Below are 17,939 nucleotides of genomic sequence, written 5' to 3' on the forward strand. Positions count from 1 at the left end.
AAGGCACACTAAACACCGCTCCCACTCCTAGCTCAACTCCTAGCTCAACCAGCCCAGAGTCCCCATGAGGGGAAGGCCAGGGCACTTCAAGGCCCCTGGGACAGTGGGCATCCTGTTCCCACCTGCTGAAGGAGACCTGGTGAATGGGGTCCGTTGTGGATTCGAGTCCAATGCCAAGTCCTCCTGGGAGCTGTTTAGGGAGAACACTGAGAACACGGAAGGGACACTCAGGCAGAGAGAGCAACGGACCACCCCTCCCAGATAGTCATTGGCCCGTAGAGGGACAGCCACAAGATGCCGAAGTCACGTAATCACTCGTAGAACAAGGCTAGGCATTCAGGGAAGAAGAATCAATGTGAGGATTGCACCGAAGTCTGATTCCTTTGACATGGACCATTGCACAGACCTATGGTCTCAATTTGCTCTTGTATTTATTGATTGGTTTTGAAAAGAACAGAGTGGGGCCTGTGGCAGGAATGGAGGTGGGGTCTGGGAGGTAACATTAAAAATATTTTGGGCCCGGAGAGATAGCACAGCGGCGTTTGCCTTGCAAGCAGCCGATCCAGGACCAAAGGTGGTTGGTTCGAATCCCGGCGTCCCATATGGTCCCCCGTGCCTGCCAGGAGCTATTTCTGAGCAGACAGCCAGGAGTAACCCCTGAGCAACACCGGGTATGCCCCCCCCCAAAAATTATGCATATATAATCATATCTAATTTGGGGATCATTTTTTTCAAGCGTTAATCAGTGTAGCTCTTCATATTTTTCTTTGATACAAAGATATGCGTTTAGGTTATGTACACAGATCAATTTCCTACGGAAAGGACCCTCTCCTGCTTCTTTCCACAAGTCTAAGGCTGGATTATGGAGAGGGACCTTAGAATGCTGTACTGGCCCTTTAAAGAGCCAAACATGGAAAAAAAAGAAGAAACTGATTGGCACTCACAATTTTCTGAAAGCTGGGGAAATTAAGTAGCTTAACTGATTGTTTGAAGCTGGGAGGCAAAGAGGTGGCTAGCACAGGGTCTGGGCCAGCATGGAAAACCCAGAGCCAGCCTCACACCATGACCAGCCACCAGGGATGGGGCAGCAGACTTACCGACAGTCTCCACTGGCGGGGGCACGCGGGAAGAAAGTGCAGGATACACAATTGACACAAAAAGGAAAACAAAGTCAAACGGTATTCCAGCAGCAGTCTTCCCTTCCCTTCTGGGTTGCTTTTGGTTGGGAGCAGGGACTCCCAAGGGCGGCTGCTCCAGGGACCCATACATCCTTCCAGGGACCCATACATCCTTCCCAGCAATTCCCAGCCAACCTGAGGAGGATACAAGGTGGCTTGGCGCTGCCAGGCTGAGATAACCCATGCTCACCCAGTGGTGCTCAGGGGCTCCAGGGCTTGTGCCAGTGATGTTAGCTCAGGAGGTTATGGGATACCAGGGATCAGACCCTACTAAAGTCACATAAGACTTATTCCCCAATCTCCGTACTCTCTCCAGCCTCAACACTCACTGACTTTTGTAACAGCCTCGTGGCACCTGAGTCTCCCAGGAGCAGCTTGTGTCCACCATGCCATGCCACCCCTTTTCTTTACCCCATACGTCCTGAACTATGACCTTCCTCCTTCTGTCACCCCTCAAGACTACAGCGAAGTTACTAGAAAGAGACATGGACAAATGTCCTCTAAGAAACTGAGTGTGGTGCTTTAACAAGAAAACCTTTCAACATGACAAGTACTAAGGGACACCTAGGAAATAAAAGTTTTTAAGCAGGGAGAAGGAAAGAAATGAAGATTTTAGTGCAATAGCAAATAGCACGTCAGTGTGAAAGTCTTAGCGGTCTTGTTTAGTTATTAGCTTTGTAGCCTGAGGGGAGGGGATGACAGATTATTTAAATGCCAAGCTCACATAGGAAAATGTCTATTCCAGTCCTTTTCCCTGTTCCTCATCCCTATTACGCTTTTACTAGGCCTACATTAAAACACAAGCCATAGTAATTTTTTACTTTAAGTAATATAAGTTCACTTGCTGGGAAAAAAGACTGATGCTTCTGTTCTGCAAGATGAAAAAAGTAGGTCGAGCATAAAATGCATCCCTTAGCCAATCTCTCATTACCAGCAGAACCAAGTCTAGGAATCCAACGTACCACCCACACCCTGCTTGCCCTCACCTGGAAGATAGGCTGGAACTTCTCGAAGGGTATATGCCATATACCAAGTCCCCTGCCCCCTGCCCCTTGTACTTTCCCTTCTCTCAGCAGTTCAGGAAGCCTGCCTCGAACACAAACCAGCACATTCACCCACAGCTGTTCGAAAATGATGTGGGGAGGAAAAAATAAATCAAAGAACAAAAAACACAAGAATACAAGTTCTTTTCATGGTAACTAGGGTCAAACTGTTTAGGGGTCTCAAATGATCTCGCACCAGAGCAGTGTTAAAAGGACTCAAAGATAAAATGCTGCAAGAGGTGGTCTCTGCAGCATCAAACAACAAAGGTAAATTAGTCACACTCAAAAATCACATCCTGTATGTGCCTGCCTTTGGGTAGGGCAGGGCTTCAAGGCACTGGGCTTTTCTAAAAGGAGTCAATAAGGTTTTTTTAGAACAAAGTCTACAGCTTTGGAAAAGAGATAATGTCGAAAGCTTCTCGATCATCTGCAAACATAGTAAAAGAGCAGTGATTCAGTTCCTTCAGGACAAAAATAAATCTTTCCAAAGCACTTATCCATCTCTTCACACATGGTGGAAATTTCAGATGGAATTTCCAATGTTTTCTGGAAGCCAAGCATCTAGGCAAGCTACCAACTTGGGAGATAAAAAACAGTTGAAGGGGCTGGGCACATACCGAGCAAGCCTGGTCCTTTCAGAACCCCAGAATAGTGCCAGGAGTAGCCACTGGGCACCAATTGGGCATGGTCCCAAAACTACCATCACCACCAAAACAGATGCTTCTAAAGAGGCCCCACAGCAGGAAAAACAACATAGCTGAGCAGCCCTCAGAAAGATGGAAGCCAAATCTAGGCTGGTTTCATTTAAAAAAAAAATGTTTAGGGCAGTTGTTTTGTTTGTATTTCAGTTTGCTCAAGGCTTACTCTTGGTTCTACACATGGAAATCACGCCTAGGGGGGACCATATGAGGTACCAGGGATTGAACCCAGCTAGTTCAGCCACATGGAAGGCAAGCTCACTACACTATTACTCAAGCCCTAGCTTGATTTCTTAAAAGCCCATTACTGAATGAGTTCTAGTCCAATCTCAGGCCACACAGTCCCAGGGGAACATGCCATAACAACCATCCCTTCAGGAAGATTCCATCACCTTCTAGAAGTTTCTCCTCACAGCAAAAGCATACAAATCTACGTGTATGATTTGAACAACAACAACAAAATTCTTGTGCATTTTAGGGAAAAATTATAAAGGAAAAGAAAGCACATTTTCTGACTGAATCCCAGAATAACCACAAAATTATCTGGCACATTCCAAGATACTGATATGACTTGGCTTGTGATGGTAAGTACAATGTCAGTCACCATGTTGGGAAAGAAAATGCTGGCCCAAATCACATGCTACATAAAACTCTCCCTCATCTACATTCCCTCTGTTTCAGAACTGAAAATCTTCCAGCTATAGGCCAAATACTCTGAGTCCCAGGGCCAAAGGTGTCTCTTCTGATGCATCCTTGATAGTCATTATTCTTTTCTAGCCAGCTAGAGCCAGTGCTGGGCAATACTATTGGCCCAAACCTTCCTTTTATGTTCCACTGATATCAACTTCCCAGCCCTTCCCCAACTTGGTCCAGCATGTTGGATCCAGATTTCACTAGTTGGTCCCTGCCTTTGAGAGACAGGCATGGTGGCATAGTGTCCATACAGAATTCAGATAAAACCATGACCACTGCAGTCAAGAACCTCTAAAAAGAGAACTCTGAACAACAAAGAGAAAACAGATCCTTTCACTGACTGACTCCTCAAAGTTCCAAACCACTCTTAAGCTTCTTCCCTGGAACCCTGGCCCAAACCCATTCATCTATCCCCTCCTAGAACTGTGAGCTCAGCACCTCCCCTACACCTATCCCATTCTGAGTCTCTTGGGACCTCAAGTGGGAATGATATGGTGAACATTTATTTGTTCATAAAAAGTCACCCCAAGATTCCCCAAACTGTTATACCAATAACACTGGCTTCCAGATGGCCTAATCAAAGCAGAAATTTACATGACACAAAACAAATAAGGAAGGCCAATGCTGGCACAATCTGATCACAGGTAAAGATTTAAATTTATGTATGTATGTATGTATGTATGTATGTATGTATGTATGTATGTATGTATGTATGTAGGGGGAGGGAGGCATTCCAGGTAGTGCTTGGGGGCCCAACCAGTGATGGAAGTAGAGGGGTGGAGGGTATGAGGAGTGAAAATTCTGCTCTTATCTCAATATGATCTCAAGTAAAAGAAGAAATGACTTTGTTTTGGGTCATATTCAATGGTGTTTGGGTGTTTACTCCTGGCTCTACACTCAGGAATCATTCCTGGCAGGTTTAGGGGGACCATATGGAGTTCTGTGGATTGAACCTAGATTGGGTGAATTCTATCTGCTGCACTATTTTTCCAGCCACAGGAGTGACTTCTTTAAACAAATGTCAAAACCCTAAAACTTTGTCTTGTCATCATCAAACCTACTCATCTCTCCAACTGGACTTAACTTTTCATTCCAGATAAGCAACACTTAAAGAAAACTTGGTTGGAGGAATTTCAACTGAAATGAATGCTAAATAGGACTTCTTGAGCAGTCTGATTGCAAAAATAAATAAAGCATTTTCATTTATGGTGATGCTGCAAATTAGATAAAAGAAAAAACTTGCATATGGTGATGGAATTATGTGCCTGGGAATCTATCACTAACAGTATTATAAACATAACTTCAATAAAAAAAATAAGTTTAAAATGAAATCATGTTAAAAAAAAAACACAAAACATTTTTTAAGCTACTAGGAAGAATAGCATTAGAAGAACGTCACCACAAGGTCAAAAGCAGGTCTTTTAGATTTTAGTAAAATGTTACAAACACTAGCTAGATTTTTCTTCCGGCTCCCAAGAGCACATGGTAAAGCAAAGCAGCCAGCAAGGTGCCAATAAACTCTGATTAGGGAACTATAATGGCTGGGGACTCTGGTTTCCCTTAGAAAGCTCTCACCCATCCCACAGCACCAATAAATTCTATCCCTGTTTCTCCCACCTGGGAAAGATTGTAAGAAAGGGTGAGGAAGATGAAGGAGAAGAAAACATCACCTCTGTAGTAACTATTACAGCATACGCAGAAAAACTTATAGCTTTATTCCCAAGCTACCTGAAAATGTACAATGAATGCATAAGGAAACTCAAATTTGGGGGACAAAAGTACTGGGAGGAAACCACTCAAGCCCCAGTTGGCCAGGGCCTCAGAGAACGAGAGCCTCAAAGCCCGAGGCTCCCCGAGTTGCTGCGGGTCACTGTCTAGTACAAGTCAGCGAAAGAACCTCAGACATGTGAGGCTCGAGGACCTTTCCCAAAGCTATCTTCTGGACAGTGGCATTTGCAGTTACCTTTCTTTGCCTTCTTCTGCAGTTTCAGAGTATCCGAGGACTTCTTTTTTATCTCCTGGCGAGCTTTCTTATATTCTGAGAGAAAGCAGAATATCGACTTGTGTTAGCAAACTCTGCTGGACAAATGTTAGGAGCAGGCCTGACTTTTCTTGCCCACATGGCATGAACCCTGACGTGCCATGCTCTTGGATCACAACAGGGAAGAAAGTCCTGGCCTGTGTAATGGCTCTGAGGTTATCAGTGCTCACCCCAGCCTGGAGGAGAGTTGTCTGCTGGGGACTACCGAATCAAAGGGATAGTCACACTTGCTCAGCTCAAGTGACTTAAAAATATTATCATGATCACCTGCTTTCTTAAGCAATGCACAGCGCTGTGCTCAACAAAGGAGTTGTGTGGCAAGATTCTGGCTAGATGGTACAATCCAGAAAGTGAGGGGGACAGCTCATTGCCTCACTCTGCTGTTGATATGCAGGTAGAACACTGGTATGGCCACCACCGGTTCCAGGTCCTCCTGCAACTATGTCCATCCCCTTGCCTAAATCTCCCACATGCAACTACTGGCAATGGCAGCTGCCCTGCTATGCCTCTCCTGGGCTACCTTCGCATCTAGTTACAGACAAGCCTTTTTTTTTTTTTTTTGCTTCACTGGGCTGTGTAGCTACTGTCTTTGGGAAAAGGTCTGAGGCCACGCTGTGTGGAACAAATGCTCCAATTTTGCAACAGCAGGTGCTCAAATTCCATTTCATCCAGGGAGGTATACTGATGGCCAGATAGACAGACAGACTGCCTTTGTGCATGCACTAGTCAGTATCTATGTCATTAGCATCCACTGAAACTTTCCCTTTGCTGTGATTCTTGCTTGGTAGTGTTGGATCTGCAAAGCAAACTGCATGATCTCCAGATGTACCCATAAAAGCCAACTGACCCAACCAGTTGCCTCCAGTTCCCTCAAGGAATGTTTCCCTCCCAATGGGAAGAAGCCCCCAGAGCTCTCATTTCTAGGCTATTAGAATCATCTTCCAGTCAACCCTTTGTCTCCAGCTCTGCCCACACACTTCCTGTAGCCTGGCTGATGCCGCCAGCCAACCCTTGACCTGCTGGTCCAGGAGACAGTACAATATCACAGTACAATCTCCCAGCAGAACCCAAGACTCACTGGCTGGAAGTGACTACAAAGCATCTGGCCAACTCTGAGCAGGACACAGAAGGCTGGTCTCTCCTCTTAAGAGGTTCAGATCTGAAACTATGCCAAGATGCTTTCTGTTTGAATCTTGGGCGTGTGGATTCGCCATTATAATTCACCTTTAGTTCAGGTTGGTCATAATCAATGCCAAGAGGGCATTAAGTTTTTGTGGCTGATTTGAAACCTCATACCCAAAACAACACCTAATACTGCAATGGGACCGTCCACGACCGCTCCTTTCTCCAACACTGCATCCCCCACTGGGAGAGGTGCCAACTGAGCGGGTGGTTCAGGAGCCAACCTGTGACTCCAGCCTAGGCCCCAGCATCACATCCATACCTTTTGCGTGGTCTTTATCCAGCTGATTGGCCACTTTCTTCCATTCTTCCATCTGTTCTTGAAGTGGGTTTATCAGACAGTCAATTAATGCACTTCAACAAAAGAGAAAGAAAGAGAAGGAGAAATTAGAGATAGTCTGTCGACAAGAGTGCCAGAAGTAAGGCAGCCAGGAGAGTTGGGCACCAGTCAAAGTTTCAGACAGCAGCTCTAAGGGTCCCCAATAAGGATGGGGACCAGAGGTTAGCATAGGACAGCCTGAGTGGGTATAGGGGGCACTGAGAAAACCCTAAAATCTGGACAGTACAAGTAGACCAGGCTCTAATACACACAGCAGAGAGTCAATGGGTGCCCAACAGGTGAGGGGCTGTTATTTTTTATTTTTTTCCTGTTTGGGAGAAGCCGCATTCTCCCAAATACATTCTGCTCAGGAGACCAGAGAATCTTTCACTGCAAGAATCAAACCCAGGGGCCAGAGAGATAGCTTGGAGGTAAGACGTTTGCCTTTCATGCAGAAGGTCATCAGTTCGAATCCCAGCGTTCCATATGGTCCCCCGTGCCTGCTAGGAATAACCCCTGAGCACTGCCGGGTGTGACCTAAAAACCACACACACACACACACACACACACACACACACACACACACACACACACACAAAAAAGAATCAAACCCACGTCTCCTGCATACAAAGCATATATGCTAACCCAGCATTCTTAAACCATTTTCCCCCCATTTTTTTCTTTTGTATTTTGGCCACACCAAAATAATGTGCAGAACACAGGGATCACTCCTAACTCTCTGCATAGGGTGCAAGGCATAGAACCTAGATCAGCCATGTGCAAGGTAAGTACCCTATGCACTAAGTTATTCTTGGATCTTTTTTTTTTTTTTTTGGTTTTTGGGCCACACCGGGCATTGCTCAGGGGTTACTCCTGGCTGTCTGCTCAGAAATAGTTCCTGGCAGGCACAGGGGACCATATGGAACACCGGGATTCGAACCAACCACCTTTGGTCCTGGATTGGCTGCTTGCAAGGCAAACGCCGCTGTGCTATCTCTCCGAGCCCCCTTGGATCTTTTTACATCTGCAAATCAGCACCTGGCTCATCTGACAGTCCACACATCAGCACTGGAAGCTAAGGCAGTAGGACCCGTGGTTTTCAGGCTTCCTATACCCACAGCCAGCACTGGTGATTAGCCACTGTGCAAGTGCATGGAGCCATCTCCCAAAGTCTCAGGTGGCAGAGCCTAAAATGCAACAAGTGGGGGTGTAACTGATTCTCACCTGGAGAACTGCCTCAGCTTGGCCTCTATGCTTCTATGCCTCATGCACATCCTGGTCAGAGCAGAGCCGATCTCCCGGGTGCCACCTGAAAAAAGCAAGAGAGGCCACCGTGAGGAACAGGGAACCAACAAGAAGCATTAACACCTTAGAAAATGAAAGCATTAAAACAAACAATGAGGGGCCAGAGAGATAGCATGGAGGTAAGGCTATTGATTGCCTTGAATGCAAAAGGGTGGTGGTTTGAATCCTGGTATCCCATATGGTCCCCCAAACCTGCCAGGAGCGATTTCTGAGTGTAGAGCCAGGAGTAGCCCCTGAGCACTGCCAGGTATGATCCAAAACCAAAATCAAAAACAAAACAAAACAAAACAATGGCTGGGAAGATAGATAGTACAGCACATAGGGCCTTTGCCTTACATGCTGCTGACCCAGGTTTCTATCCCTGGCACCTTGAGCACCACCACGAGTTATTCTTGAGCACAGAACCAGCCTTGAATACAGCCAGATTGGTGCCCAAACCAAAAAACAAACTAAATTTTACCATATTCTAAAACCCAAGTTACTGCTTTGAGATAGCTAACACCACACATAGATACACACATACACACACACACACACACACACACACACACACACACACACACGCGCGCGCGCGCAAACATATACAGAAATGGTGACAGAACGCTACAGAATCCCTAAATTGAAAGCCACCTTTGCTAGATAATCCTATGTGATTTCTTTTAAATACTACTGAGAGAGAAATTGATTTCACAGCATACTACTAAGGCATGACCAGTGAGCGAGTGGTCTGAAATATGCTGCTCAAGACAGAGGAACGAAAGAGTATCTCCAATACATTCCCACTTCTGAAACAATAAACCTCTTAGTGGTATTCAGATCAGCTAAAAAGGTCTCTCTAGCTCACTGTTCCAAGGCGCATGTTCCAGAATATAAGGCATTCTGGAACTAGACAAGATAAAAAGCAAAATGAAATAAGGAAATCTCTTTCATGGACTTGGGTAACAGCAGTGAAAGAGATTTTCAAGCTCAGCAAATGTCCAAGTGAGTTGTGATTTCAGTCTGATCTTGCCTCAAAATCCTTGTCATACTTTTCACTCTGGTGCACACCCTTTTTTCCAAGATTATTTCTGAAGTCTCCTTCCTTCTTCCTCTTGGAAACAACGCTTGAATCAGCATTTACTTGGGCTCGGGGAGGGAGGAGCAAATTGCAACCATAGCTGGTAAATTCTGTCCAGAGCTTTCAAAAGCATGGGGGTAAATGCAATGAAAACACAGGGGCGGGGGCGGGGGTGGCAAATAAAGCACTATTTTTAACATACAGGCCTTTGCGGGTAAAGCTGCAGGAATATAAGGGGGTTGAACCAAGTCAAGCTAACAGGAAAAAGGTTCCCTCCCTTATGAGCATTTGTGAGGACTACAGATCTTATCTTTCCCTCTATTTTCCTCTAGAAATGCTAATGAATGCTATTTTGTTGCCCACATTCCCCATTTAACCTGCAAAACAAACAGATTAGATTCTTAACTTTAAAATGACATTTTACTATATATTAACATTGACAGAGATATTGTAAGACAGACCCCAATATGCAGAATATTTCTTTTTAATCTTAAAGGTGATGACAGCTCAGAGTAAGTCTCCTGACTCAAATTCTCAACTTGACACCTTCAACTAAGGGACCAGACAATTCTTTTTTGTTTGTTTGTTTTTGGGGGGGGTTGGGTTACACCCGGTGTGCTCAGGGGTTACTCCTGGCTCTGTGCTCAAAAACTGCCCCTGGCTGGGTTGGAGAGATAGCATGGAGATAGGGCATTTGCCTTGCATGCAGAAGGACTGTGGTTCGAATCCCGGCATCCCATATGGTTCCCCGAGCCTGCCAGGGGTTATTTCTGAGTGTAGAGCCAGGAGTAACCCCTGAGCGTTGCCCCCCCCCCAAAAAGCACAACAACAACAAAATTGGCCCTGGCAAGTATGGTGACCATTTGGGATGCTGGGATTCGAACCATCATCCATCCTGGATTGGCTGCGTGCAAGGCAAATGCCCTCCCACTGTGCTATCTCTATGGTCCCAGACAATTCTTTATCACAACCTCCTACTAAATAACATTCAGTAACAGGCCCTAATTTCCAGCATCCTCAAACATCTGCTGACAGAACTAAATGAACAAATCTTCCCCCGTGTTGAGAACAGCTGTATATTATTTAAAACCGGAACAAAAACTAAAGGTCAGCTGAGACTCTATCAAGAGTCCTAAGTATGGGTAAAAAGTTGCCCCTGTGTGGCGGGCAGTAGCTGCTACCTTCGCTTCATGGGCCGCCATCACTCATGCAGCTCTCCAGGGAAGCCAGCAGGGGGAACTGTGCTCACGCCCGCGGAGGCCCCTCTGGGCCCTCTTCAGGTTCTTCAGCTTTTATTGCTTGAAGCAAGAAGGAACACTGATCTCCAGGGAAATATCTCCTACTTTTCCTGGGCGTTCATTTGATTAAAAGTTAATAACCTGGCCACACAAGGAAACTGGTGCAGGCTCTTACTGCTAGGAGGGGAATAAATTAGCACTTTTCTGGAGAAAACCGGGCAGCCTATCAAAACAACAACAACCCCCACAACAAAAACAGACCCTTTAAACTGTATCCTATCTGGCCCAAAAACCTAACCGAAGGACAATATTTAGGGCAAGAGTAAAAATCGTCACCTGGTAGGGCACTTCTCGAAATGTTTTACCTTAGTACTGAAAACAAAATCCCACTAAGAGTGAATGGGTCAAGAGCACATAGCACAGAGTTATGGCGGTACAATATAAGCAGCTAAGCACACACCAGCCAAAGACACATTTTATCATAGGAAAAAGGGTAGTTTGCTAACTCAGGAAGAGGGTCTTGGAACACAGGGTCTTTTGTAAGCTCTGAAGCATGCCTTAGTTGCACTGGGAAGCTTGATCTTCCCATTTAATTTATCCAGAGGGATGTCCACACCCAGCAAAGTTCAGGAGCTACTCTCAGTCCAGTGCTCGGGGACCAGGCAGTAGTGGAGCTGGAGCATGGACTCCTACATAGCAACGCCTGTGCTCCCAGCCTGTCAAGATGTCCTAGGGAGAATGGGAGTATCAGCACAGTGAGGAGAGCATTCGCCTTGCATTTGCTTGACCTGGGTCCAATCCCCAACATCCCAGATGGCCCCTAGAGCACCGCCAGGTGTATTTTCTGAGCACAGAGCCAGGAGTAACCCCAGAGTAACATTTGGGCTCTTCAACAACCCTTATTTTAGAGATATGTGACCCCCTAATTTATCTGAGATCATCCTGTACGTGACCTTCCAAATCTAGCCGGAGGCTTCAGAGTATATGTACTCAGTTTACAGTGCGCAGACAAAGGAAGACAGAAATGGGCTGAGACAATAGAACATTCCAAAGACTTCTTATCTACCATTTCTATGGGTTTTACTAGGCCAGCTCTCAAAATCTGACTTCTGTACCCGGAATTGTACAAAGGGACACACAGGTGGGGATGAGTCATCCATTCTCTCAGAATTCTATAGTGAGGGGGGAAAAAAAAACCCTTCCACGCTCAGCTCCTTCCCCAGCTCTGGGAGCCATTATCCACTGTCCCTTTCCCTGATACTGCCCACTGCTGGCTACCCAGGTTTCCCCAGAAGAGATGAGGGAAGGAGAGATCCGAAACAGCCTGAGCCTGCTGGTACACGAAGCCCCACATGGAGAGGAAATAAGGGCTGCAGAGAAATGCTCCCTGCAGCAAGAGGACAGATCCCAGCTGATGACTTCCACAGAGGACCCAGGGACTCCTCCCTAAGTTCGACTCAGCACTGACCTCAGCAACAAGGGGCCCCCTAAAATAGCTCTCCCTGTGGGTGTGCTTTAACAAGGGCTGAAGCTCTCCCTGACCTTTGCCACAACTTAAAAGCACAAAACATCAGCAGGTTTGAAAAAGCTCCAGAGGAAACAGGCTTTCGCAGCAGACATCTGGACAAGCTCTGGCTTGACAGGAAGAACACGGACCAGCTGAGTGTGACCAGTTTGTTGAGGAAGGACTGGCCGAGTCACAGTGTGTGGCACGGGTGTGGAGTCCGGGAGGTGCCTTCCTCACTCAGAGAACGAAGTTCAAGGGTGGCTATTTTCTAAGGGAGCCCTGAATACCGACTGTCTCTGGTATAATCCATAAATACACATGTATCTGTGAATGCAGCATGTCTTCTATACACATGTCACAGAAACTTTTTTTTAACTTTATTTATTGATTGGTTGGTTTTGGGGCCACACCACCCATCAGTGCACAGGGGTCACTCCTGGCTCTGCACTCACAAATCACTTCTGGCAGGCTGGGGTAACCAACACCCTTGCTGTGCTATCTCTCCAGCCCATCACAGAAACTTTAAAATAAACAGAAGAGTATTAGGAATCTTATCAACAATGTACTGATTCAAGGTCAACAGAAACTTGGATCTTCATTCCTATTGCTGCCTACGAAATTTCTCATCCCATAGTTCCAGAAGTCAGGCAGTCTCCTAAATCAGTTCCTTCTGAAATCTCTGGGGAAGAATCCATTTCCCTGAATTTTCTAGTTCCTAGAGGTGACGTTTACCTTGACTTGAGCCCCTTTCACCTATCTTCAAAACCATCCATCTTCAAAACCTTTGAGTCCAAGAGGATAATAGATGGACTAAGGTACTTGCTTTGTATGCACGACTTCTGTTCAATCTCCAGCACTGTATATTATCTCCCAAGCACGAACAGGAGTGATGACTGAGCAAGGCCAAGCGTAAGCTCAGAGCACAGCTGGGGATGATTGACCCCCACCCATACTTACAAAGGGCACTTGATTTGCATGTTCCAGATCTTGGTTCAACCCATGGCACCCGAGATGGTCCCCTCAAGGACACCACCAAGAGTGATCCCTGAACAGTCAGAAGTCATCCCTGTAAACATCACCATTCCCTACCTCAACCATATACACAGACCTAGAAGGGCCAGGTGGGAGTACTGACCAGGGTACTTTGCATGTATTGGCAGCCAAGTCTGAGCCTGAACCAAACAATCCCAACCACCTCACAGGTGGTTGAGCATCCTTCAGCCCTAGCACTGAACCACTGGGTGGGGTTGGTTGAATAGCGAAGCAAGTAGTGCCTGGTCCTCCAGAACATCCTAGAGGAGCATATGAGAGGGTGGAGTGTGGTTTCTGAGAAAAAGGCACCAAGAAATGTGAATGTAGGTCTTTTGGGGGTATGTCTTCCAGAGAATATTCTCCAAAATGTACCTGGCTTCACTCACATCCCATCTTGCATGCTGAGGTCACCGACTTCCTTCTCACTGCATGACGCACAACCCCCAACTCTCCTGCTCATCCCATCCTTGGGAGACAGGTAGAGTGGTGGGGGACTAAAAGTCACAGGCGTCCCTGTCAGCAGAAATGCTTCTCTAGAGCGGATGGAGATTAGCACCAGTTCCTTGCCACTCCCCGAATCAAAAGGAGGATGAGGAGGAAGAGGGATGAGCTGAGGATGGCAGCGGCATGTGTGGGTTCAAAGCACAGCTCTCTGATTTAGTTGCAGGTCCTCGCCAAAAGCTACAGGAGCCCACAATGACACCCAGACTCCAGGAGTCTCCAAGCCTGCCGATGTTTCGTGAGGCTTCGTGACTCTGACATGTCCCACATGCATCATCCAGTGGAAGGTGGACAAGGCATGCCTGTGTATACTGTAGTCTGTCTTCCTCCAGCTCAAAGCCCAGGAGCCATGCCATGTCAGGTGACATTTCCCCTCAGAGGCCAGCTGGAGCCCTTCATCACAGTGCCACATCACAGAGGTGACCCGCATCACAAAGGTAAGCATCAGCTGCTGCTCTGGCTGCATGAGTGAGCAGTCCTGGGTCACCACCTTCCAGCTTGGGAGCTGCCTGGGGACCAACCTTCCACCTGGCCAAACAGCTCTGCACACAGGTGAGTCTCAACCCCAGGAAGAAGAGCCAGAGTGAGAGTTGAGGGGAAGGGCACTTGCCTTGCATCCCTGAGCCTGCCAAGAGTGATCCCTGAGTAGTCAGGAGGAAACCTTGAGCACCACCAGTGTGCTCCCAAACCTAGCCCCCTCCCCCTACAAGGACAAACTTCGTGCGGAAGCTGGGAAAGGGGCCCCTTTTGTTCCAGATTCTTCCATTCTCCAGCCTAATGGTGTCATCAGGAAAAAAAAAAAAAAAGAGTTTTATTTTATTTAAAAAAGAAATTTTGTTTTGACTTTGGGGCCATACCCAGCATGCTCAAGGCTTACTCTTAGCTCTAAACTGAGACTTCATTCCTAGTCAGTCTTGGGAATGTATATGGGGTGGAGGGGATCAAGCCAGGTTGTCCATGTGCAAGGCCTGTGCCCTACCTGCCCCAATGTCAATGTACTATCTGACTCAACAGTTCCGTTTTCAATGCCTGGCTCAACCATAAACCCCTCTCCGGCTCCAATTCTGTTTACAGAAACACACTTGACCCATGTACTCAGTCCAGGAGGTCATGTTACAAATATGTCACCTGGTTGACTCCTACAGTCCATCCAATAAGCCAAGAGATCAATGGAGAGTACGTGACGCCCCTTTTGCCCCCCCCCCCCCCCCCCGCAGAGGGACCAGCTGGGCCAGAGCTGGCAGTGGAAACATTGGCTTGAGGTTCTAAAAAGTCGATCTTTGGGGAGGTATCTCAAGAAGTGCTTATGGGGCCTGGGGACCCCACCAGGGATTCCTGTCCAGCCAGGGTAGTGTTGGGCCTGAGCTGGGCCACAGTGATGGCATTCTGGTGACAGAAACAGGTTGCCACATGCAAAGCAGCTACCTTCACACTGTGCTTTGTGGGAAGTAGATCTTTCCTCCACTTCCAAGATTGATTAGATCACACCCTTCATCCCCCCCCTCCCCTACCCCCCATGTCAGAGTATCTATAGTCTCAAGGCAGCCACGATGCAGGAGAAAAGGCAGAATCAAAAAAGTTGCTTCCATGGTCTAAGTACTGAACTATAGTAAAGGCCTCCCCTGCCCCAGGGTTGTACAGGAAAGAAGTGCATTTTAGGGGTGAAAGCTCCAAATGTGCTAAAACAGCTACAGGCTGCTGGCTTCACACTCTCACTGCCATTAGCAGAGAGCATGTACTGTCCATGCTCTCATTCTGAGCAACACATCTGTATTATTCAGGGGAGGGGGTTGCCTGTGAGGCAGCTGGTCCCCTTTGGAGGGGGCATCATTCTCATTTATGGTCAAAGAAGTCACTCTGGATATCAACGTCATATTAACAGACCATGCCGCTTTTGGCTTCATCGTCGTTTCTGTTTTACCCTTGAACACAGAGGGACAGAGAGAGGGCAGTATCTGGTATCTGGGCCATCCTGTCCTGTGTGTTGGGAATCTGGGTGGGGAGAGCATTAGCAACTCCTGGCTACAGATCTTGGACCACTGGTCACCTAAACTGGGTCTCCTCTTGGAGGACACTGGGCCCACTTTAATCCTGAACAACATCCAAACCCATCCCCATGTAGGCTCCAAAGACTTTCCAAACACATGTGCAGATGCTAATCCAATGATGGACATGCGCCTGCAGCAAACGATTTTATTTCAAGGAAACAAACATCAGAGAAGAACTCAGTTTTGTTTGAATCCATACAGAGGCAGAATCTCCTCTCCCTTTTTGGTGGGCTTGCAAAGGATAAAGTGTATTTTAATTTTTTTGTTTGGGGTCACACCCAGCAGCGCTCAGGGGTTACTCCTGGCTCTACGCTCAGAAGTTGCTCCTGGCAGGCTTGGGGAACCGTATGGGATGCTGGGATTCGAACCACCATCCTTCTGCATGCAAGCAAACACCTTACCTTCATGCTATCTCTCTGGCCCCTAAAGAGTGTATTTTATTTTTACTTATTTATTTATTGATTTTGTTTTTTGGGTCACACCTGGCAGCACTCAGTGGTTACTCCTGGCTCTATGCTCAAAAATCGCTCCTGGCAGGCTCAGGGGACCATATGGGATGCTGGGATTCGAACCACCGACCTTCTGCATGCAAGGCAAACGCCTTACTGAAGAGTCTATTTTAAAAAAAGCTAACAACCCAACTTTAAAGATCTTCCAAGATAGAGGCTGAAGAAGTGGTACTTGCCTTGTACGTGGCTGAGCCAGCTTATATCCATTGCGCACCACCCTCCGACTACCACCAAGTGTCACTCCTAAGCAGCAGTGAGCCTTTGAGCACCATTGGGTGTGAGCCAAATGCCTCCCACACCAGATCTTCTAAGTCCTGAAGTCATTCCTGCTCCTGTCCAAGAAGGCTTCAATCCTTCACCACCAAACTCCCATCTTCAGGGCAGGGACTGCCAAATAGGAATTTTCAGCTCAAAACTACTATGGACATGGCCACGATGCTATGGGCCTTGCAGCCAGGCTGGTGGAGATAGTCAGGCTAAACAGTAAATGCAAGCAGGCCTCTGAGTCTGGGGAGACCACAGTGCCCCTTGGAGAGGTGAGAGGATACTGCACTGTTCCTAGCTAGTCTCTAGGCCCAACCCGGCCCCACCTTTTCCTAGAGCACCATAACTTCTAGAGCAGAGGGACATCACCACACGCAGTCTTCCACCATCTGCCAGCGTCAGACCAGCACAACACACACGGGATTCTGGCACGGTCTAGTCCTGGCAGTTACAGGCATCAATATTCCTTTTCGTTGCTGTTTTAAAGGCAAAGCGAAAGGGGAAAGTGGGATAAACACCATCACACCCTGAGCAGATAGACGCATTCCCCTTCCCCACACAATAGGGACCCTGCCTTTGTCTCGGACAGGACATTCTCCTCCAGGCATCCCTGGGAAGTACATCTGCCACAGGAATACTCACTGCCACAGTCTGTCAACTGAAAAGGAAAGTGAGGTAGTCCCACTGTGGCAGGCTCAATGCCAGCCTGCACCAGCCAAGCAGACATGGACCCAGCGTGCCAGACCACATTGTGCTTTCTTAGCTCGTGTTATAGAACCGTAGGGAGAAGAGAGGGGCCTACAGCTGCGGGTCTCCCAGCCTGATGAATGGGGTGGCAGAACTGGGCCACAGAGTCTTAGGAGGCAAAGGAAAGCCTTACACATCCATCTTTCCCCAAATAATAATCCCTTCGCTAGACCAGGGGATGGGATCTTTAATGTCAGTTACAACCAGCAGTGCTAAGGGGCTACTCCTGGTTTGTTACCTGGTGGGGTGGGGTCATTTCCAGAGGTGCAAAGGGACCATGCAGTGCTGCTAATCAAGCCTGGGGCTCCCACATGCAAAACATTGGAGTCACTCTGGAGGCCCTAAGATACTATGCTCTTTTTGGGGGGAAGGGTTGTTTGGTTTTGGGGTCACACCCGGCAGCACTCAGGGGTTAGTTACTCCTGGCAGGCAACCATATTGGAGGCAAAAACAGCCTATAGCTGTGTTATCTTTCTGGTCCCTATGCTCCCTCCCTATTTAACTGCTTCTCACTCTGCTTCAGCAGGTCACCAGGCCTCAGACAGTTCATCATTCAGACTTCTAGTAGAGAGAATCA

The 17,939-nt window shown here is 47.3% G+C and overlaps 2 protein-coding genes across 5 annotated transcripts in view; one reads left to right on the forward strand and one right to left on the reverse strand.

Moving 5' to 3' along the window:
• Positions 1-17,939, forward strand: part of SQLE (squalene epoxidase) — a 767,303-nt gene that overhangs the window by 311,949 nt on the left and 437,415 nt on the right. The gene's annotated exons all lie outside the window — the stretch shown is intronic.
• The window catches only part of MTSS1 (MTSS I-BAR domain containing 1), a 152,365-nt gene that overhangs the window by 23,815 nt on the left and 110,611 nt on the right, over positions 1-17,939 (reverse strand). For all 4 annotated transcript variants that reach the window (XM_049765682.1, XM_049765683.1, XM_049765684.1 and 1 more), the window contains exons 4-6: positions 8,379-8,463; positions 7,098-7,189; positions 5,576-5,650 (exon numbers count right to left, since the gene is read on the reverse strand). In XM_049765682.1, the coding sequence (XP_049621639.1) occupies positions 5,576-5,650; positions 7,098-7,189; positions 8,379-8,463 (252 nt within the window). The remainder of the gene's footprint in view (positions 1-5,575; positions 5,651-7,097; positions 7,190-8,378; positions 8,464-17,939) is intronic.

This window comes from Suncus etruscus, chromosome 19, assembly GCF_024139225.1.
Source record: "Suncus etruscus isolate mSunEtr1 chromosome 19, mSunEtr1.pri.cur, whole genome shotgun sequence".
Taxonomy (NCBI): domain Eukaryota; kingdom Metazoa; phylum Chordata; class Mammalia; order Eulipotyphla; family Soricidae; genus Suncus; species Suncus etruscus.